The sequence below is a fragment of the Aquarana catesbeiana genome, linkage group LG09 (assembly GCF_042186555.1).
Source record: "Aquarana catesbeiana isolate 2022-GZ linkage group LG09, ASM4218655v1, whole genome shotgun sequence".
Lineage (NCBI taxonomy): Eukaryota > Metazoa > Chordata > Amphibia > Anura > Ranidae > Aquarana > Aquarana catesbeiana.
The window spans coordinates 157517721-157542237 of NC_133332.1; the positions used below are offsets into that span (position 1 = coordinate 157517721).

General features: G+C 43.5%; 1 protein-coding gene across 1 annotated transcript in view; it reads right to left on the minus strand.

Annotated features, from left to right (window-relative positions):
- Positions 1–24517, minus strand: part of IL1RAPL2 (interleukin 1 receptor accessory protein like 2) — a 1633909-nt gene that overhangs the window by 46420 nt on the left and 1562972 nt on the right. The window contains exon 9 of the mRNA XM_073599302.1: positions 22742–22885. Coding sequence (XP_073455403.1) covers positions 22742–22885 — 144 coding nt within the window. The remainder of the gene's footprint in view (positions 1–22741; positions 22886–24517) is intronic.

Consider the following 24517-nt stretch of genomic DNA (forward strand, 5'->3'; position numbering starts at 1 on the left):
CATTCGGCAATTGTTGGTGCTTGGGTTGAATTACAATGTCTGGGAATCAAAATTTTAGCAGCATTTAAAAAGTGTCTAGTCAAAAACCATTTCAACAGTTTCATGGAGCAATTGGAAATGTGTAAAAGGCAACAGGCCAGAGTAATGCCCTGTACACACGATAGGATTTTCCAATGGAAAATGTGTGATAGGACCTTGTTGTCGGAAATTCTGACCGTGTGTAGGCTCCATCACACATTTTCTATAGAAATTTCCAACACACAGTTTGAGAGCTTGCTATAAAATTTTAGAACAAGAAAAATCCGTTGTCAGAAATTCCGATCGTGTGTACACAAATCCGACGCACAAAGTACCACGCATGCTCAGAATAAATTAAGAGACGAAAGCTATTGGCTACTGCACCGTTTATAGTCCCGACGTACGTGTTTTACGTCACCGCGTTCAGAACGATCGGATTTTCCGACAACTTTGTGTGACCGTGTGTATGCAAGACAAGTTTGAGCCAACATCCATTGGAAAAAATCCATGGATTTTGTTGTCGGAATGTCCAATCAATGTCCTACCGTGTGTACAGGGCATAAGTGTTATCTTTGTTTCAATGATGAGAACAATGAGCTCACTTACTTTGTGCCAAAAGGGAGCTATCATAGGACAGTCCCACCAGATTTGAAACATAGTTCCTGGGGCCTGTCCACATTGCCAGCACAGATCTGAAGACAGCGGGTACCACAATTTCAGTTTTGTTGGGATAGCGTACCAGCATGTCAACAATTTGTTAGACATTTCCTGTAATCTGGTTCCTGTAATCTGGTACTAATTGAGCATTCGTAAAGAAAGATACACGCTTGTTCCCACTGCTCATCAGAAAAACTTGTTTGGAGTGTAGTTTCCCGCTGTATCCGAGCTCTGTAAGGTCCCTCTTGGTCTGCAGATTGAAGCCAAATGAGTGAAGTAGTTTTCTCTACGGGTGCCCCTTTCAAGCATAAAGATTCATATGAAACAGTGACCTGAAAGACCTACATTTTCCAAATGGAGTAGATAGATAATTGTTCAACTGGCGGTAGGGTTCAACTGGCGATAGGTCCAAAAAGAGAAATAGTGCTGCGGTCCCATCTCTGACTTCATGGGATCATATGACTTCAGCCTATTATTAAGAGGGGTATCTTATCTTTTGGTGGTATAATGTAACTGGGGTAACTGGGGACAAAGATAAATCACATTCCTTAATCATCTTATTAAAACACACCCTTAGTAGCTCCCAGCAAAGGATGTTGCTGAATCTAATGTGAATGTTTCCCCAATGGGATCCATGGCAAGAATTTCAAGGGTGAATATAACAATTCTCCCAGTCATTGTTCTCGGCATGACAGTTCCAGTCCAATTTTCTCACTAAATGGGTAGCGTAAATAACTTACATTTTTAACATTTTTTTGTAAATTTCACGTTATTGGTATCACAAGGTGGCTAACAAGCCCCCTATGTAATAGCACTGGGCAGGTGGCAGGTAATCTTTTGGGAGATTTAGGGGTCAATTAGATTCCTGCTTTTCTCCCTTGCTCTCTGCTCCAGTCCACTGAGCACAGGACTGTGCTTTATCTATTACGCACCTTTCTAGCTGGGTTTTTCAGAGCTGAACATGTCCATATTCATAGTCAGCAGAAAAGACTACAATTCTGGCGTCATCTGTTGTGTGCCCTGGCTCCCAGGAGGAACATCGGAGCTTGAGAACCACCGGCAATGTGTGTCAGTTAGGAGGGGGTGTGTTCCCTTGTGAGCAAAGCGATTGGGTGGATCTACAGCTGCCTAGATTCGTTTTATAGCTAATCCCTGAGCCTGCTGAAAACTGTTACAGTAGCCATGAGCTTGTTTACCTACTTTGACTTTTCATATTAGACATGTGCTGAAGAGGTTAATGTGCCCTAGAAATATAGTTATTTTGGCTAATATTTTATCTACTAAACCAAACTGGTCAATTGTTGTTTTCATTGCATTTGTCAAGTCCCTGAACGAAAACCTTTGTAGTGGATCAACAGTTATTATTTTAACCACTTCAGCTCCGGAAGGTTTACTCTCCTTTGTGACCATGCCATTTTTTTGCGATACGGCACTGTGTTACTTTAACTGACAATTGCGTGATTGTGCGACATTGTACCCAAATAAAACTGATGTCCTTTTTTTCCTCACAAATAGAGCTTTCTTTTGGTGGTATTTGATCAGCTCTGCGATTTTTTTATTTTTTGTGCTATAAACAAAGACTGACAATTTTGAAAATATAAAAATAAATATATAAAATGTTTTACCTTCTGCTATAAAACATATTAAACCCATAAACCCAATAAACCCATTAAAAAAATGTAAAAAATCTAATTGATCAATTTAGGCCACTATGTATTCTGCTACATATTTTTGGTAAAAAAAATCCCAATAAGCATATATTTATTAGTTTGAGCAAAAGTTATAGCGTCTACAAACTGTGGGAAATTTTTTTTACTAGTAATGCCTGTGATATTTCGGCAGACAAAACTGACACGTTTTGGGGACCAGTGACACTAATACAGTGATCAGTGCTAAAAAATATGCACTGTCACTGTACAAATGACACTGGCAGCAAAGGGGTTAACATCAAGGGCAATCAAAGGGTTAAATGTGTTCTTAGCGAGTGCTTACTAACTGGGGGGGGGGTTAAAGATCCATGTTCCTGCTTAGCAGAAACCCAGGATCAGTACTTTGCCCTCTCACAGAATTGCGAACTGCCTTGTTTACATAGGAAGATCACTGTTCTGCCTGTCTCCTGAACGATTGGCGGGTCCCGTTGGACATTGCGCCTGCCGGACCCGCTGATTGGCTCCTGCTGTGTTCAATCACAGTGGGAGCGGGTCATCAGCAGCGTGCGTACACGCCCCAGCCCTGGAGGTGTCAGATTACTTACTAGGTATGTGATCTGGCACAGAATGGCTGCCCTGTCACAGTATATCTAAAGTGGGCGGTCTGCAAGTGGTTAAATAAAGCTGTAGAATAAACTTGTAAACCAAATAACTGAAATCTCATATAAGATTTAACATGGTAATATAATTTCAAAAGTAATTTTTTTACAATACATACGTTAACCACTTGCCTACCACACCTTAGATCCTTATAAATAGTGCTGCAGAAATAAACATCCACCACTTTGCTGTTTAAGTGCCATTGCAGAAAAAAACATTGGGTGATAGGTGGGTCCATTATTGCCTGTAAAATGAGCCATCCTTGGACAGCTTGGTTTTTAGCCATTCATGGGAATTAAATAAAGCAATACTAACACATTTCTGGTGGTAGTTTCCTTAAGAACTGACTGTACCTACTTCAGGAAAGCTTTTGTGCCAGCATCGGTAACATTACCGGCTCATGCGGCAAATTCAGATAGTTCTTACTACTGCCACTTTAACCACTTGCCACCCGCAGGCTGTCATATGACGGCCAGGCGGCGCGGCTCTCGTTCTGGGAGGGCGTCATATGACGCCCTCACCTTCCCTACCCACCAGGGGGCGCGCAAGCGCCACCAGCGGCAACCACTTGTGCCCGCCGTGTCACTGGGCACCCGATGCGTGTGACGGCGGCCGTGATGTCCGTCGGGCACACTCGATTGCCCAGGAACATGGCAGGATGTGGATCTGTGTGTGTAAACACACAGATCCACGTCCTGTCAGAGAGGAGAGGAGACCGATGTGTGTTCTCAGTATAGAGCAACACCGATTGGTCTCCTCCCCTTGTGAGTCCCCTCCCCCTTCAGTTAGAAACATTCCCTAGGAACACAGTTAACCCCTCGATCACCCCCTAGTGTTAACCCCTTCCCTGCCAGTCACATTTATACAATAATCAATGCATTTTTATAGCACGGATCGCTGTATAAATGTGAATGGTCCCAAAAATGTGTCAAAAGTGTCCGATGTGTCCTCCACAATATCGCAGTCACAATAAAAATCGCAGATCGCCACCATTACTAGTAAAAAAAAAAAAAAAAATAATAAAAATGCTATTAATCTATCCCCTATTTTGTAGACGCTATAACTTTTGCGCAAACCAATCAATATACATTTATTGCAATTTTTTTTACCAAAAATATGTAGAATAATATATATCGGCCTAAACTGAGGAAAAAAATTTGTTTAAAAAAAATGGATATTTATTATAGCAAAAAGTAAAAAATATTGTGTTTTTTTCAAACTTGTCCCTCTTCTTTTGTTTATAGCGTAAAAAACACAGATGTGATCAAATACCACCAAAAGAAAGCTCTATTTGTGGGGAAAAAAATAATAAAAATTTCATTTGGATACAGTGTTGTATGACCGTGCAATTGTCATTCAAAGTGTGACAGTGCTGAAAGCTGAAAAATGGCCTGGGCAGGAAGGGGGTGAAAATGCACTGTATTGAGATGGTTAACCACTTAAGGACGAGCCTCGTTTTGGATTTTAGGTGTTTACATGTTTCAGACAGGTTTTTCTGCTAGAAAATTACTTAGAACCCCCAAACATTATATATGGTTTTTCTTCTAACACCCTAGAGAATAAAATGGCGGTCATTGCAATACTTTTTTTTGCACCGTATTTGCGCAGCGGTCTTAAAAGCGCACTTTTTTTGGAAAAAATTCACTTTTTTGAATAAAAAAATAAGACAACAGTAAAGTTAGCCCAATTTTTTTTTATATTGTGAAATATAATGTTACGCCAAGTAAATTGATACCCAACATGTCACGCTTGAAAATTGCGCCCGCTCGTGGAATGGCGTCAAACTTTTACCCTCAAAAATCTCCATAGGCGACGTTTAAAAAATTCTACAGGTTGCATATTTTGCGGTACAGAGGAGGTCTAGGGCTAGAATTATTGCTGTCGCTCTACCGGTCGCTGCGATACCTCACATGTGTGGTTTGACCACCGGTTTCATATGCGGGTGCCACTCGTGTATGCGTTCGCTTCTGCGCGCGAGCTCGTTGGGACAGGGGGGGTTCTAAAAATTTTTTTTTTTATTATTTGTTTTACAATATTTTATTTATTTTTACACTGTTTTTTAAAAAAAAAAAAATAGTGTCACTTTTATTCCTATTACAAGGAATGTAAACATCCCTTGTAATAGAAAAAAGCATGGCAGGACCTCTTAAATATGAGATCTGGGGTCAAAAAGACCTCAGATCTCATATTTACACTAAAATGCAATAAAAAAAATGACATTTGAAAAAATGTGCCTTTAAGAGGCGTGGACGGAAGTGACGTTTTGACGTCGCTTCCGCCCAGCAGTGTCATGGAGACGAGTGAGCGCCATCTTAGCCTCACTAGTTTCCAGACAAACCACTGAGCAGGACGCGATCGCCTCCGCCGCTACCGATGGCTCCGGTAAGTGGCGGAGGGCACTGGATCGCGGCGGGAGGGGGGGCCCTCTCCCGCCACCGATAAAAGTGATCTTGCGGCGAATCCGCCGCAGGGACCACTTTTATCTGACAGCCGGCCGCCGCACAAAAACAGGGATACCGGGGTTATGGCAACTAGCTGCTGCCATAACAACGATATCCCCATTCAAAGTTTGGACGTACATCGTCGTGCGGTGGTCTTGAAGTGATTAAGAACCTGTCCCTATGGCAGCAAAGGATTTTTAAAGAAATATCACCAGTTCAAAGATTAGGAAAGTGTATGATAGCTCAGGGTTGGTTTTAAATACCGCCAGAGGTACACCACTATCCAGAGTGCGGCATGGCTTTGCTGGGAAGCTGTCATTATTGCGACTGCTTTCCACATAGTATTGTATCCCCGGCTATCGGCTCGAAGATTCTCCAGCTGAAAACTGATTGTAAAGAAAGGGGCCTGTGATTATGGCGATGTCATTACCCGAATACTGCAAAACCTATATTTGGGAAATGACTTGTCACTGGGTTGGCAAAGCCTAATGTGATATTGAGAGACTAGTTCCCCATCCAATTCCACTGGCTGTTGACTGACAGCACATGGCAGTGGGCAGATTCAAATGCTGCTAATGGACTGAATAGCAGCTATGCATCCGCCTACTGTTCTGTGCTGTCAATCAAAAGTAAAGCAGACCTTATGGGGAACTGTCTCTCAGTACCCCATCAGGCTCCGCCCTCCCCAGTACTAAACTCCTTAGCCATGTGCCTGTCAGTATGACAAGTTTAATGACCATGGAGGGATATGGACACTCCAACCTGGCATTGCCAGATATATGTACCTGTCTCTGACAGGTACAAAAATCGGGCACATACACCAACACTTTCAGTGCCACACCCCTATAGAATTTCATAGGTTATCTGACATCTTTTTTTGAATTTCCCAAACTGTGTACAGAGCTGATCCGAGAGCATCTGTACCTTGTAGCCAAGGACACCATTTATAGCAATCGGATATAAAAATTGTAACATTTACATCTGTAGGCACTCTCCTTCTTCTCACAACAGCAAAGAGGAATTAATGAATGATTCATCAATTAGTTCATAATCACTGTACAAAGATCTTGGCAGCAGCAGATTCAATTGTTTTGCCCTTTCACCCCATCCTTACATCTGAACTCCATACTATCTTTTCAGTGACCTGTTTATTAACCCTTCTCCTCCACTATCCTGCACATTAACCCGATCATTTCCATCCTCCCTATGTATGTGACCTGTATACATTGCATTTAGTGCATCTAATGCACCATTACCAAGCTCCATGTTTTAAAGGAGAAAGCAAACACACATACTCACCTTGATGCTGTAGCATTGGTTTAATGCTACAGCTGTTACTCACCGGCTCTAAGCTCACTAACTGCTCAGTTCTCGGTCAGCCACTACTCTCTGCTCTGCCCCTTCGCCCTTCTTGCGCTCACTGGAGCGCCGAGGCTGGGGAGGAGGCGGGAGCAGTTGGCTCCAGTTTCAGCCATGCACTGACAGGCTGAGCCAGCTGCTGATCAGCCATTTGGGTGGATCCCAACAATATGGCTGGATCCTTCTGGAGAGGATCTATGATGTCAGCAGGCAATAGATTGTCACCCAGCTGTCACCCAGCTGATTCTGGGTGACAGGTGAGCAAACGTAAGTGCACTCCTGTGACCCAGAAGAGTACTTTGGCCAAAAAAGAGTTGGCTATATTTCTCTTCTAACCATCTCAATACCAGCATTTTTCCAAATTTCCCAAAAAGTTGTGGCAAAAAATGACCACTTTGTCTATTTTTCAAACTAGGGTCATTTTGTGGGTGTTCACTCTGTTTTTGTATATTTAATTTACCAGAAAGTAAAGAAAACTTTTTTTTTCCAAATTGTTTGGTCCTATATGTAGTAACAAAAAAAACCTCTGATTTTAAAATACCACCAAAAAAAGCTGTGTCCCAAAAAATGGAAAATTGTATCATACTTACCGTAATTTTCCTTTCCTGATGCCAATCCATGGCAGCATACTAGTGATAGGCTCCGCCTTTCTCCCCTCCCTCAGGACCAATGAAAAATCATAAATTAAAGGCCAGTTAGGCCCTGACCCATTCTTTGTAATTAGCTAGATACCGAAACGCACAAGGGTGGGTCCGTATGCTGCCATGGATTGGCATCAGGAAAGGAAAATTACGGTAAGTATGATACAATTTTCCGTTTTCCTGACGCCACCATGGCAGCATACTAGTGATACGTATCCTAGCTGACAGGGTGGGTTCTACTTAACAAACCAAAATAATTATTTTATATATTTTCAAATGGGACAGAAGACTGAACAGTCATTCCTCCGAAGCCCCCTGATGACAAGGCACCCAGATCTATTCTGTAAAGGTTGGAAAGGTATGCTGGGAAAAGCATGCCACTTTCCTTTAGAATGAATCCATAGATGCTTTCAACTGGGCCACCTATGAGGCCTCAACCCCTCACGAAGAGGATGCATCCTGTCACTGAAGGAGGTTCATGACCCATTTCCCATCTGCACAATCTTGCTGAAGTCCAGGAGGCAACCTCTCTTGCCTGATGAATTCCATCTGGAACAGTGAAAGACTTATCATATGAACTGAAAAGAGCAATTGTGGACAGAAACTTCTTTAAAGCTCTGGGAATGACCAATTTGTGTGGTTTTCTTGCTTGAACATCTGGAAAGTTAGGCAATGGACAGATGATTGAAAGATGGAGGGCTGTCGCTACCTCTGATATAAGCTGAACTACAGGATGCAGCTCTACTCCTGTAACAAAAGCAATATGCTTTTCTGAAGCTCTAAGTGCTTGAAACTCAAACAGACTTCTGTTTGACGATTTGCGCTAAATACTGGTTAGTAAGCGATGTCTTAAACCGAACACTGCCCTGTTGGAGTAAACAGTTGAAATAAACCCCAACAGCATCAAAAGATTTTAATTGTGAAAGATTCTCTCTCGCGGTTGATGAAACCTCCTGACTGTCTTCAAAATTTTGCAAACTAAAGGGCCTTTGGCCAAATTAAACCTTGTTCTTGCTGACACCTGCAACCTCAAAAGAGTATAGGGTAAGGTTCATGTCCAATCTGACCTACAAGAAGACCAGAACAGCTGCCCCCAGAGGCGCAGTAAGAATAATATCTTGCCATGCAAAATAGAAAAAACACAAGTTTGTTCCAGATCTTGGCATAGAGGCTATTAGTAGAGTGCCTTTCGCACCCCCCAAAGTAGAGCTCACTCTTGGAGCAACTCTGGAGCAATCTAGGTTCTGCGGCTTCCCCTTCCCGCCATTATGCTTGCATCTCTGGTCTGTGCATGTGTGAAGGGGAATTGACTTCTGTATTCTGAAGTAGATAGCCAGGAAGCACTAAGACTCCTATGGTCAGAATGGAGGGGTGGTCGTGACTACCATGCTCATTCTTGACAGCTTCCAGAGGAATTTAATTATGAGAGAAGTTGGGGAAACATATACAGTAGGCTTGATTGCAGTTTCATGGAGAAACTCAGCTTCTATTCTCTGCTTTGGGGAGCGGAAACCGAGTCAGACCTCTTCTTAAATTGGCATTTGCTGTGAGAAGCAAAGAAGCCTGTCTGTGGTAGGCCACCTGTGGACAAGCCTCCCCCTTATGCTCTGGCAAGCTTGCATGATGGACAGTATGTTCATGTTTTCCAGTCCCCTAGGAAGTAAATTGCTTCCGGAATTTGCTGGTGATCTTCCTACCCAGACATTCTGGGTTCTACATCTCTCAATAGCATATTGCCGCCAGATCCTCCCTGGAGCTTAAAATACGCAATTGCTGTCTTGCTGCTCAACCACAAGATGACTGGTCACCCTTGATTCTGTGTAGCAAGGTCAAAGTGATAAAAAAGGCTGCCTGACCTTCCGGCGTTTTTGAGACTACCTTCCCTGGCTAGCAAACTCCGCTTGCCTTGACCGACAGACCCTCGCAGTGCACCTTCCAGGCTGTCTTGCCGATATGATTCATCACATTGATCCAGTCAGATGGTTCGTGATATCCTCAAAGTCTTTCCATCACCGCGGACCCCTATACATACTGCGTGACACTGACCATAGCTGCGCCGGATCCTGTTTCCTCTGTTGTAGTTGAAACTAGCAACGGTGCCCATGTACCCAAGATATCATCGGCATGAATGACAACATTACGGCCAGGAGGCTGAGACACCTAGAAGTCCTCCAGGAAGTAGAGGAATCTGATCTCAGAATTCTCCTTATGACCGTCACCGTCCTTTTCTGATGGAAGCAAAACAGAGGAACCAGTAGAGCCCCCACAGGCACTTTAACTGTTGGAAAACAAAAGTTGGCATTTTTTTTTTAATGTAGAAAGGAATGACGCCCAGGTAGTGGCGAATCTGGAGACCCTGTTCTCCAAGTGGAACTTACATGGCACTGAAACCTCTGTGAATATTCTTAGAGATATTCATAGGCTAAAAGGTAGGCTGATAAAGCGGAGATGTGTCCAACCAATCAACAAATTTACTTACTTTGGAATAAAAAAGAAAAGAAAACATTTTCGGGTTGTGAGGCTAAGAATCCTGACGATCTAGCGAAAGCCTCCAGCCATCTGCTGCAAGCGAATGCTTCTCTCCAACCCCCGCAACCTACAAACGGGTGGGCAGGAAACCTACAATCTCCCCTGTGAGATGGGACCAGGACAGCTCCCCTCTAAGTCTGAAGTGTCTGTAAGTATTGTAACCGCCGTGGTTGCGGTGGATCTGGCAGCTCCGAGGATGAGAAAAAGGTCAGGAGAAGGAACAGTGAGGAATCCACCGAAGTGACCATGAGTGCCTATCCTCCAAGGATCTGCACAATCCACTGTCCAGTAACCCATGATGCGTGCCCACTGGAACTTACCTTAAAAGTCTGGGCATGCACCCGGTAAAAGGGTTTTGTGGGTACCTGCGGTACACCCAAAAATTTTCATTTATGGACCTTATGAAAGGTTGCCCCTAGAGGAGCGGAACCTAGCGGGAGAAACATATTTCTCCTTTTATTTTTTATTTATTTTTAGTTATATATATATATATATATATATATATTTTTTTTTTTACTTTCCTGCTTTCTGTTATGGAAGAAGAACAGACCCTCCTCCTGTCACTTCCGAGACATGGCTGTCTCTGGTTTCATATCAAACAGAGATCTTGCACTATAAAGTGACTATTCCAATTTTGTTTCTAGGAAGCCAAACACAGCCCCGGGTCTCAACCCAATGGGTACCCCTAGCCGTAACTGAGTATAGCATTGCCTTGGCCAGGCACCAGGTTGAGACTATTGCTGTCTTGGCCGGGTCCCAAGATATCACCCCTAAGGATTTCCTCTCCAACCATATACTGGGAGCAGAAACCCAAAGTACCCGTCACCAAGGTAAGGGCCTCTGTTGAGTGGCAGGCCCTTCCCAGCCGCCACCCTATTGGACAACAGCCGGTCCCACTGTAGGCATGGATTTCAGCAATGCTATATCCATCTTGAATTAAACCAGTTTCCTAATGGAAAGGTGATTGCTCATTGAAAGGGTAAATATGACTTTCTCTTTTAACCCATGTAATGGTCTGCATGACTGCCTGGATGCACAGTTCTCCAAAGAAAAACTGACACCAAGTAGCTCCAGATCTTCCTCTGGTGCAAGGGAGCTAAAATCATTTGCAGGCTGCGCCCCCTCCTCAGGAGTACTGAGAGGATGAGTGATCCATGAGGCAGATTGTTCTGCTAGTGGCTAGACCCGCAACAAGGGGGCTGACTAGCTAGAGTAATTACAGTGAGTTTAAAACAGAAGTTTTGTGCCTTATAAGTAAAAAGGACATTCGGTATTACCTGTCAGCTGCAAACTTCAACCAGGCCGACTTCACTCACCAGCCTCCTGGGCATAGGCACGGAGCCACAGGTCCTGCAGGACTCTTATTGGGGTGCTGGGTCTGGGAAAGAAGAGCTAAGACGTTTTTCTTGGAACCTCTCTCCTGAGTGGGAGCGACATCCGAGCTATGCTCCTCTGAAGAACGTCCGCCTTTCTATGGCCTCTGGCTCTGGCCTTTGAGAGCGTGGGCGCGCGGAGCTGAAGCAAATCAAAGCAATCCGCATGAGAGGGCACTCTTTTCCTGAAAACTTACCGACACGGTGGTCCCCACCCTAAGTGTTGAGGGTCTTTTGTATGGGTGGTGACTGATACTCGAACCATGGAAAAATGGGACCAGAGGCGTAACTAGAACCTTTAGGGCCCCGGTGCAAGAAACCATGATGGGCCCCCCTTCCATCCGAGCCCCGGGCTTCCAATTTTGGGAGAGTGTCCATGGACATCCTTCCAAAACCGTGCTTTCTGCGTGACCCCTGGGACGTGCATCCAGTGCAATCACATCGGCCCTTTACCATGTGATCAGCTGATCACATGTAAACAGACTTGCCGGTTATCCACAGCCCTTTCCTCACACGCTGTGTCTGTGTGAGGAAAGGACTGCCGTTAACTGTCAAGAATGTCAGTAAATTGTTTACACTGATAATCAGTGCCCCAATCATCAGTGCCATCTATCAGTGCCCATCAGTGCTGCCCATCAGTGCCCATCACTTCCACCTACGAGTGTTACCTATCAGTGCTCATTAATGCCACCCATTAGTGCCCATCAATTCTGCCTATCAGTACCACCTATCAGTGCTCATTAATGCCACCTAACAGCGTCCATTAGTGCCACCTATCAGTACTCTTCAATTCTGCCCATCAAAGCCCATCAATACTGCCTCAGTTCTGCCTATCAGTATTCGTAAGTGCCCATCAGTACCACCTATCAATGCCACCTATCAGTGCACATTAGTGCCTCCTATGAGTGCTGCCTATCAGTGCTCATCAGTGCCTCCTATCAGTCCCTCCTATCAGTGCCCATAAATGCCTCCTATCAGTGCCCATCAGTGCCTTCTATCAGTGCCCATCAGTGCCTTCTATCAGTGCCCATCAGTGCCGTCTATCAGTGCACATCAGTGCCTTCTATCAGTGCTCATCAGTGCTTTCTATCAGTGCTCATCAGTGGCTTCTATCAGTGCCCATCAGTGCCTTCTATCAGTGCTCATCAGTGCCTTCTATCAGTGCTCATCAGTGCCGTATATCAGTGCTCATCAGTACCTTCTATCAGTGCCCATCAGTGCCCATCAGTGCCTTCTATCAGTGCTCATCAGTGCCGTCTATCAGTGCCCATCAGTGCCTTCCATCAGTGCTCATCAGTGCCTTCTATCAGTGCTCATCAGTGCCTTCTATTAGTGCTCATCAGTGCCTTCTATCAGTGCTCATCAGTGCCTTCTATCAGTGCTCATCAGTGAATGCTATTAGATTTCATCAGTGCTCTGAGCCGAGATCGTGTGTCATAGAACAATAGCACAGAGACACCGGTGGCATTAATGTTCTATTTGTCGGTCCTCTCTGGCACAGATGAGAGAGGACACACAGCTGATCTCACGGCTCCCCCTTCTCCCCCCTCCCCTCTCCTCTGTGCTCAGCGGGAAATGTGAGCTCTTTAGCTTCACACTTGGCTGCCCGCGGAGCATACTGTGTGAATATGTCCATTGCTGGAAGGTGTGCTGGGTGAGCTTAACCACATAAAGACTGTAGCTCTGATTGGAGCCATGAACTGTTACCTATAAGCCTGTGTGCTGCTGAACTGTGAGCTGTACCTGTGTGCACAACCGTGTGACAAGACAAGTCTGTCTTATCTTATGTTTAATTTGCCATTTTGCTGAATAAAGCCACTTTTGTTTTAATGGGCTGTCTCTGAGCCAGCTGTCCACCCCTCTGATCCCCTACAATACACACACATACATATATATATATATACACACACATATATATATATATATATATATATATATATATATATATATATACATACATACATACACATACACACACACACACATACCCACCTACCCCAAACCTATACATACACAACCTACAAATATAAGCTATACCTACAGCCGGCCTAGGACAGCAAAGGACAGAAAACCTGTCTAGGGGGAGTAATGTACCCAGACCAGTGCCACTGCAGACAAACAAAGGCAAAGGTAAGAAGGATGCAAAGCTGGCCTCCCCCAAACCCAACAAGCGTTGCAGACACCAACCTTAAAGGCAGATTTCATTCCTAAAGAGGAAAAACTGCTCAGCTCCATCAAGACCCACAGAAGGAGCTCCCAAGCTACTTTGGCGCTTTTAGCAGCCTGATACTGGGACTTCGTACTGGGAGAGGCTTAACCCAGCCGGCAGCTGCCTGGAGGCAGAGGGGGGAACATAGTACTGCTTACTCTTCACTGGTGCGTGGAGGTATGAGGACAAAAAGAAGAATGGGGCGGGGCCTAACTGGCCTTTAATTTATGCTATTTCATTGGTCCTGAGGGAGGGGAGAAAGGCGGAGCCTATCACTAGTATGCTGCCATGGTAGCGTCAGCAAAAAATGTTATAAAATTAATTTGGTTACAGCATTGCATGACCAAGTAATTGTCAAAGTGTCACAGCACTGGACGCTGAAAAATGGCCTGGTAATGAAGGGGTAGACTGGTACTCAAATTGGTAAGAGTCTCCACAAGTGGGTGGCACAAAGCTAAGGGCTGCATATACAGTTCTCACAAGGTCACCTTCAATAGTTCTACTTCCCTGGGTCACATATTTATTAATTGTAAAAAAAAAAAAAAAAGGTATTTTCTCTGAAGTTTAGATAACCATACATTTTCTTACATATTGAAACCCATTGAACACTAGATTGGTGAAGGGGTTGCAGTATACAGTTCACAGATGAGAATGGCTCTAAAAGTAACACTTTCCCTTTTACACTTAGAAAGGAACATTAAGGTGGTTGTAAGTGTTAAAGTGTGCTTTTAGCTTAATGCATTCTACGCATTAAGGTAAAACCTTTTTACGTGCATCTAGCACCACTGAGACGACTGACACCTTTCCCGGAATTACTTCTGGGTTTGCGGGCGCCAGCTCTGGTAGTGGCTGGAGCCGTGATGACGTCACTCCCGCGCATGTGTACGGGAGCCGCCGTTCATGACACAGGGCTTGGAAGGAGCAGCACCCGCGGCCGCTCCCTCAGAGCGCATGTGCCAGTGACATCACTGGCTGCATGTAATGTAAATATCTCCTAAACTGTGCACATTTAGGAGATATTTACACTACCTATAGGTAAGCCTTATAATAGGCCTACCTATAGGTAAATGTCTGCAGAGGAAGTTTACTTTCTCTTTAACAAATTGGAATGTCATTTTTAAGTTTTGGGTAGAGAATTTGCCTGTCTTAACCACTTGCCGACCAGCCGCCGCAGTTTTACTTGGCAGAATGGCACGGCTGGGCGAAACAACTTTATGTAACGTCACTTCGCCATGTGGCCACTAGGGCTGCGCGCCCTCTGCTCGCATACGGAGCCGATGTGATTGCCCGGCGGTCGCAATCACCACCGGGCTCCCACGATCGCTCGGAGCACACCGAGAACTGGGGTCTGTGTGTGTAAACACACAGTTTCCAGTTCTCTGAGGGGAGAAGAGACAGATTGTCTGTTCATACAGAGTATGAACAGCGATCTGTCCTCTCCCCTGCACAGTCCCCTCCCCCCTTCAGTTAGAACACACACCAGGGAACACAATTAACTCCTTGATCGCCCCCTAGTGTTAGCCCCTTCCCTACCAGTGACATTTTTTCAGTCATCAATGCATTTTTATAGCACTGATTGATAAATGCCAGTGGTCCCAAAAATGTGTCAAAATTGTCCGCCATGTCCGCCATAATGCCGCAGTTCCAATAAAAATTGCAGATCGCCGCCATTACTAGTAAAAAAAAATAATAATAAAAATGCCATAAAACTATCCCCTATATGTAGACACTAAAACTTTTGCACAAACCTATCAATACATATCGGCCTAAACTGAGGGGAAAAAAAGTTTTTTTTATATATTTTTGGGGGATATTTATTATAGCAAAAAGTAAAATATTGTTTTTTTTTCAAAATTGTCGCTCATCCTTTTGTTTATAGCATAAAAAATAAAAACCGCAGAGGTGATCAAATACCACCAGAAGAGTCCATTTTGTTTGGTTGCAACGTTGCACGACCACGCAATTGTCAGTTAAAGCGACGCAGTGTTGAATCGTAAAAAGTGCTCTGATCAGGAAGGGGGTAAAATCTTCCGGGCTGAATCGGTTAAAGTGTTACTAAACCCACAACAGTAAAATCAGTCTGTATATGCAGTAAAGCATGCTTGTTATACTCACTGTGGAAGGGGATAATCCTTTGTATTGTGTAAAAAGGCTGTTTGATCCTGGCTTCTGATACTCCTCTCCTTCTACTGCCCCCTAATAATTTCCTGATAACGCAAAGTCTATGGAGTCAGGCTGCACATGCTCAGTTTTGTGTGTATTACTATAGAGTTTTTTTTTTTGGGGAGAGTGCATGTGATCAGCAGAGGGTCAATCAGCACTGTCCAGCCAGAGGGTCAGGGATCTTGCAGTCTGATAGGACAGTCAGAAAACTCCTCCTTCATGCTTTAACCAGTGCTTGGCTGAACACTGATAGAAGTCACAAGACTGCTCTAACTGCAGATTAGAAAAGGCATTTGGCAGTTTATATTTACTAACATAATAATATTTTTCATGTTCTGTGTACTGTGGGAGATTAGATATAGTGAATACAGACTCCTGGGTTTAGTAACACATTAAGGCAATATATGTTAACCCCTCATGATATGTGATAGGGTGTATGTGAAGGGACACCAAATTGAATATGAAAATATATATAAATCCTACAAAAATGGATTATCACAACAAAACCAATTATTAACAGTCCATAATAAGTGCATATGAATCAAAAAGGTGCCAAAAGCACGAAATAGTGAAAAAATAAATATATAAACAACAAAAGTCCCAAGACCGGAAAGGAAATCTTCTAAAGAGATGGGAAGAGTCCCGATTAGCTCTTCATAGGGATCAGTGAATGAAAATGGAAAGTGGAAAAAACACCCCTTGCAGTGATCCTCCACCTTTAAGAATACATGCTTACCAGATAGTAAGCTCAACAAGCTCGTAAATGAAACAAGGACCCGTTAACAAGCAGGTATAGGAGCAACCCTCTGTTCACGTGGCAAATGGCAGGCACACCAGGTATTTGCAGGACCTTGAATCCAGATAGCCACCCAGGATCAGGACATCACTCAGGCAATATGCCGCAGGCATGCATGGAGAGGGAGGGGGTTGCCACAACCCAAGTCACAGACATAGGAGCAAAGAAGAGATCCCATAGCGTAACTCCGTACAAATAATTTATTAATAACAAGTAGAAAACTTACAATTCAGCATAAAAAGAGGAGCAAAATCGCCGGCCGGCTGGCGAGCGCCCATTCAGAGTGAAAAGCGATGACGTCAGAGCGTCAACCTCCTGACGTACGTTTCGTCTGTATCCGACAATTCAAGGTCCTGCACTCTAATAGAATGGCTAGGGTATGATATAGCATCCACTGTGAGGTACTTCTCAACTGAGAAAGGGGCAAAGGTCTCTGGGTAGCAACTGTAAAGGCAGTCTTTAGTTATGACTCTTCAGCCAGCAGGTATTGGGCCCGATGACACCACTGGTGCGCTTGAGAACAGTCAATAAGGCCTGCAGGCAGCAATCAAACTATAAAGTAGCTGTCTAGCCAGTTTCTAAGGACTCGGTCTCTAATGGTAGCAACAAGTTATGGCTGCCCCACCCTCTCACCAAACCTGGTGACATAGTAGTAGTAGTGGCCCCTCTGATTAGGTGTCAGCTCACTTTGGGTTTCCTAGGAGACTCTGGTCTATAGCATTCCAAAGTCTGTATCCTGGCAGTGGTTCCACCCCCCTACACTCAGGTCACAGATCTGCACTCTCTGGTTTCCCCACACAACAATGTCTTTCCAGTAACTCAGTCTCTCTCTTTCTCTGGGAGGGGTTCCCACAGTATGGTGCTCTCACTATCTCAGCCCACACTAAACTGACTACATAGCCTCCAATGAGTAGCTCACCTGAGGGGACTACATGTCCTAGTTTCCTTTGCCTGCTTGGATCACCAGAGAGAGGGGAGAGGGAGCGGTTGCACTCCAGTCCTCTTATTTCCAATGGGAAATGGGTCCTACCGCTACTGACGGGAGGAAGGGGAATTTCACACAGAGCTTGCAGCTGCATCTCTCCCTTGTCACAGCACAGCCGCTCTGCCATGCTACCTGGCGGGAGGGGGAGGCAAGCAAATGGAAACACACAGAGCCAGCCGCTGCACCCAGCTACACATATTAACAAAAACTGTTCCTGTTGTCTGTGACCACATTGATAGGATTTCCTCTTTCTTTCTGTTACGTCAGGAAGTGAAAATAAATCTCCTTTCTTGGAGCACAGGCAACAATAAATTCTCAACAGTTTCTTCTTGCTCTGTCCAAAATTAAACATTTTGTCTGGAGTTGGGCTTTAATGTTTACTATGCTGATACTCGCAGTTCCAACATAGTTAACAAGCAACAGATTACTACTGCCACTGTTAATGAAGTAAATGAAACTAAAAAGTACAGGAATAATTAGGCATTGTTTATATCATCAATGGTTGTTTTTTCTTGTCAGGTTTCCAATAATAAAGTGACATCCCACAAGTGACTATACTAATGTTTTGACAAATAGGACAATTTTCAGACGTGAATAATTGGTACACTGATTTATCAACATCTGCAGTATCTGTGACTTGCACAGCAGGATTTTAGCTGAAGGAGAAATAGACAGATATATTTATTGTTAACTATGTTGACATAAGTAGTCGTACACAGAACCCCTGACAAGAAAAAGCAGGGAAGCGTGGAAAACATCAAAAAGACATTCTGGATTATTTACGGCAAACAGCAGCGTTTAAAGTGCAGTTACGTGCAGCAACTCACCATCAATCAGTAAGGTGACTTATGTCTGTTAATGAGTATTGCATTGCTTCATTAAAGGACAATTCAAATAAAATATTCCAGCTTTGCATTTCTTAAGCACACCTATGAGAACAACATGGACTGTCACTGGTGACCTTCTTCTTAATAAAGAGATTTGGCTTTCTAGTAACATGGAAAGTGTATGCATGTCTGAAAAGTCAGAAATCCTTCATGTAGTGGGAGCGCGCATTGCCACTTTTTTTTTTCTGTGATTTTGCTGTGTTTTCATGGGTCATGCATAGGGCAGTCCATTCCGTGCGTCTTTGTTGTGCGGCAAAATCGCACCACAACTGGGGTTCTATTAAGAATGACTGGCATCCAAACTTCACGTGTTTTCCCGCCATTTGCATGCTGGGTCCATGATGTCAGAAGGGGTGGAGCCACCAGGTGACATAGCCAGATGGGCCCGCCCCTTACCTATATAAGAACTGTCAAATGGCTTAGCCTGCAGTAGGCAGTCAGCCTTCAAGATGTAGTAGCGTTTTCATTTTTTTTCTTCAGGTGCGGTGGGTGGCGTGAGTGACAAACTTTTTACGGGGGACACTATTTTTTTTCTTTTAAAACTGTGTGTTTTTATTACACTTTGACACTTTTTTGGTGAATGGGTAAGGGTACTATGTACATAGGGAGGGGGATCTGGGGGCCCGCTTGTTAAAGGGGGCTTCCAGATTCCGATAAGCCCCCTGCCCGCAGACCCACACAACCACCAGCCAGGGTTGTGGGGATGAGGCCCTTGTCCCCATCAACATGGGGACAAGGTGATTTCAAGTCAAGTCACAAGTCAAGCTTTATTGTCATTCTACTACACGTGAGGACATACGGTAGAAATGTCATATCTCACAGGGCCACGGTGCTACATACAAATTAAACAAGAGTATAAATAAATATACAAAGAATAAAAAACACAACGAAAAAAAAACAAAAAAAACAAACATATAATAAACCTATACACATCTGGGAACTAGAATAACTGTACATATACTGTATATTTCTAAAGGTCTTTGTAGCAGCAAGTGTTTATAAAGGTGTCTAGTGCATATTCAAGAGTAAAAAGGAGGGTAAGTGAGGCGTTCCTGGTCACAATATATAGGTTGTAGAAGAGGTTTCAAAAAGGATTGGAGTTGAGGGCTCTCACAGCCTGGTGGAAAAAACTGTTGAGCAGTCTGACCGTCCTGGTTTTGATACTCCAGTACCTTCTACCTAATGGCAAGAGCTGGAAGAGACTGTTGGAGGGATGGGTAGGATCCTTCATGATACTGGTAGCTTTGCTGGAGCATCTTGTATGAAAAATGTCCAGGATGGAGGGGAGAGAGACACCAATAATCTTTTCAGCCGTCTTCACTAGCCGCTGCAGGGTCTTGCAGTCAACAGAACTGCAGTTCCCATACCAGACAATGATGCAGCTGGTCAGCACGCTTTCAATGGTTCCCCTATAGAATGTAGTAAGGATGGGTGGAGGGAGACTGTTTTTTAAGGCAGGGGAGAAAATATAGGCGCTGTTGTGCCTTCTTGGTTAGTGACATGATGTTGGTTGTCCAGGTAAGATTCTCTGAGATGTGCACTCCCAGGAATTTAATACTGCTTACTCTCTCCACAGTCAAGCTGTCAGTGGGGGGTAATCAACAGAATTTCTCCCTCTTCCTTTCATCCCTGTGGGGCACCCATGCTCAGTGTGGTAGTGCTCGAGGTGCTGCAACCAACACAGACTGACTGAGGTCTTCCGGTTAAAAAGTCCAGGATCCAATTACAGAGGGGCAGGGTGAGGCCCAGCGAGTTCAATTTAGTGATAAGTTGCTGAGGAATTATTGTATTAAATGCTGAGCTAAAGTCAATGAACAGCATTCTAACATAAAAGTCTTTCCATTCTAAGTGGGTAAGGGCCAAGTGAAGGGTAGAGGATACTGCATCGTCCGTGGAATGGTTTGGACCGTATGAACACTGATATAGGTCCAGCGTGTTTGGAAGACTGGACTTAATGTGATGCATGGCTAACCTCTCAAAGCACTTCATCATTATTGGAGTTATTGCTATGGAATGATAGTCATTCAAACAGGACACAGGTGTCTTCTTTGGCACTGGAATTATGGTGGTGGATTTAAGACGTAGGGACAACCGCCTGGCTCAGCGAAATGTTAAAGATATCTGTAAGGACATCTGTCAGCTGTATAGCACAGTCTCTCAGCACACATCCAGGTATGTCATCGGGGCCAGTAGCCTTCTGTCGGTTGATCCTAAACAGGGTCTTCCTTACATCGGCTGGAGAAAAGTAGAGTGCCCAGTCATTTCGTGATATGGGTAGTTTTTGTGAAGATGTTTGGTTCTGCATCTCAAACCGTGCATAAAAATGGTTGAGTGCATCCGGGAGAGAAGTATAATTATCACTGACCTGTGGCAGGGGCTTGTAGTTAGTGATGGTCTAAATGGCTTGCCACAGGGCCCGTGTATCTTTGCTGTCGCTAAAGTATTTATTGATTTTTTGAGCATATTGTTGTTTTGCCTTCTTGATGCCATGAGACAGGTTGGCTCTTGATGTTTTTAGAGCTGCTTTGGGGTGGGGGGGGACAGAGCCCATCCTGCCCCAAAGCACCCCCCCATGTAGAGGGCATGTGGCCTGGTATGGTTCAGGAGGAGGGGGGGGGTGCTCGGCTGTCACCCCTCTTTCCTTGCCTGCATGCCCATATACAAGATAATGGTCTGGTATGGATATTGGGGGGACCCCACGCCGTTTTTTTTTTTTAATTAGCCGGCAATTGGCAATTGCAACTGCGAGTCATTTTAAATGTGATTTGACAGTTTTTCTTTTCTTTGGAAATTAAAATTTTGCTACAGCATGTTCTATATAAGCTACAGATGTGCCACTAAATCACTGCTTCTGAAACAACTATAGTTTTTAAACATTTTTTTGCATTGATAGATGTCCCCCAAGGCGGTACCCGGACTCCCCATACCCCTTTTATGGTAAACTACTTGCATATAAGCCTTCAAAATGGGCACTGTTTATAATTCCTGTTCGGCTCCCATATACTTCAATCGGTTCGCTGTTTGGGAGTTCTGCTGCGGACCAAACGGAGGTGTTCGGCCAATCTCTACTTGGGAATAAGAGTAAAACCAAGGAGCTTAACAAGCACTGTATGGTATGAAATGTTTAGATCTATGCATAATATATTATTACGACAAATTCAGACTTTCTGTGCCATGGAATAATTCTGTATTAAATATGTTATTGTAAAATAAACATTATATACAATTTAAAAAAATACACTCAACTTATACACATAATTGAAACTGACCATAAACCATTAATATATAGGCTGTATGCTGCCCTAGGTGTTGGCTCAAGAATGTCGTTGCAGTAAATGCAGGCCTAGTTAGAGTGGGTGTAAAGCTTTGTTTTTTAAATAATAAAGAAGTTTAGACTTACCAGCTCTGTGCAATGGAATTGCACAGAGCAACCCTCAGGCTCCGTTCACATCAAGGCGTTTTTGGCAGATTTTCTGCTCTAAGTCTCAGCTCTAAAAACGCCCAACAAGACAAATCCTATTCATTTCAATGGCCCCTGTTCACATCGGAGCAATCTGTCACCTTAAGCAAAATGCCTGTCACTCAAAAATTACTTGAGATTCTTTGTTGGCAGATTACAGGCGTTTTACTGCTTTTCATTGGTCACTTGTCAACTCAAAACGCTTGCACAAAAACGCTGAAAACCCAAGAAAAAACACCTGAAAAACGCCTATAAAAATAGCAACGCCTAGATGTGAACGGAGCCTCAACCCTCTCTTTGTGGGACCGCCGTGTCTGCCTCCTCTATGCACCTCGCTTTCTATGGGGGCACTCGTACAGGCTTGCTCCCGAGCCTTGCTGTCTGCGTCTGTAGACACAGCCAGTGGGACTCAGCCTCGCCCCCAATACCTCTTCACTGGCTTTGATTGACAGCATAAGTGCCAGTGACATTCCACTGGCTCAGCAAAGCCTGCAAGACTGGGAGGTAAGGGGAGAGAAGAGCTGAAGATGGACACAGTGCTGGATTGAATGAGGGGTCAAGTAATTAAAGGGGGGTGAGAGGGGGATATTGTGCCTAAACATTTTTTTACTGTATTGCAAGGAAAGCATTGACGTAAAACCTATTTGGGCTTTCTATTTCAATTTTATTGTAGCTGATGAAGCTTCACAGTGGGACTGACTACATCTCTGGTCCAAAGTAGCCAGCCCCACTCCTACAGCCCCAAGAAATAGATATTATGAATATGCTTTTTGAATACAGTAAACTAAATTTAAACAATAAAGCAGCAGCACCGTTTGTGTCCAACAAACAGCACAGTCTCCTTTCACTCTCTATATTTTAGCTCTTTGTTGTGGCTTATAAAGAAATAGCCAAAATATAAGGAAACCACTTACCTTCAGCAGCTTCATCACTTCCAAAGTTCTGTCTGTAGAAGAGCATTAATTCTACATTGTAGCATTTATAGATTATGACCAGAAAAACGAATACGATAAAGATAGCACCCAGACCTCCAGCAAGCTCAATGTTGTATCTTAACTCTATAAAAAAAAAAAGAAAAACAATTAAATTAATTCAAAAAGAAAGATCATACAGCTAATGTGTTTACCAGTCTTGTACTTCTCCAGGTGAAAGTATCTGGTGAGTTCTATGCTGAGAATATACTGGACACATATTTTTGATCTCTCCCATAAGATGATTTGAAAAATCATTGAAATGATAACCTGTGCTTGGAGGGCTGTGCCCCATACATGAGATTAAATAAACACTAAAGGGGCATTTTTTTAAAAATAACAAACATGTTATACTTACCTGCTCTGTGCAATAGTTTTGCACAGAGCGGCCACAATCCTCTTCTTTTTGGGTCCCCCACTTGCAATCCTGGCTCCTCCCACCTGTTGAGTGCCCTCATAGCTAGCCTCTTGCTATGGGGCACTCAAGCCAGCTCCCTCCTGAGACACGCTCCTGTGAAGCCGGCTTACCCCCTCTGTCTCCTCATTGACTCCCATTGCTGTGTGAGCCAATGAGAAGAGAGAGACCTGGGAGACCACTGCTCTCATGCATATGGCTGGATAGAGATGGGGCTCAGGTAAGTATAAAGAGGGGGGGGCTACACCCATTAGATTTTTACCTTTAATGCATAGAATGCATTAAGTTAAAAAAGCCTTCTGCCTTTAGAACCACCTTATTCACAATATAATTTCAGATAAGCCTTATTAGATGTAATTTCTCGAGATAAGCTGAGACATCTTCCAAACTCATCTCAAACCCAAACTCCTGCATTTCGTTTCTCAAATGAGCTGCAGGCCAAGTGATTCCCTGGCCCTGCAGCTCACATTAGCTCATCGGAATACAAGAAAAGTAAGAGTTTGGTTAGAGATGAGTTTGGAGGACAACCCCAGCTAAACCCATAGCTAGATATCTGCACCAATCAAGCTGGATTGGTTTTGCTTGTTTCTCACATCAACCCTTCTACTTCTAAACACAATCATACTTATGTAGGTATGGCATACAGTGATGAACTTATTACAGCATGTTTTTTTTTCAGCACCTATATCATTAATTATAATAACTATTTTCTAATAACAATAGTCAATATTTTATTTTTTATCTAAAATGTAGCAATTAAAGTCCATGTACATCAAACCATTGCTTTCTCTTTAGGCTGTAAGTTTTATGATTTTCCTTTATGGTTTAAATGGGGATATTAAAGAAAATTGGGTCTTTATTAAGAGAAGTTTTGAAGTTGTATTTATCTGAATGTACTTATAATAGCCAGCAGGTGTCGCTGTTTCTCTCATATATAATTTATTAGTGTTTATTTTCATGCCCATTTTATCATTAATTTCCTTTTTAGACCAATTTATGTATGTGATTGTGTTTATGTTGGTGCCTTGGGTACACTGAGATGGTGACATGTCCGAAGTCTTTGTGACTGATACTTTTGAGCAGACACTAGTAACTAAGATTTCATTTCTGCTTATTCAAACAGCAATTTTGCAATTTATTAAATGCTTCTGTGATATGATCATTAATAATTCCACACGTTAGGCAGTTTGAAAAAGGTGCTATCACAGATAAAATATCCTACATTTCCCTGGCAATGGGAAAAGTTAGTCTGTTCTTTCACATTTTTCTGTGCTATGATTATGCTATTTACATTATGTCAACCG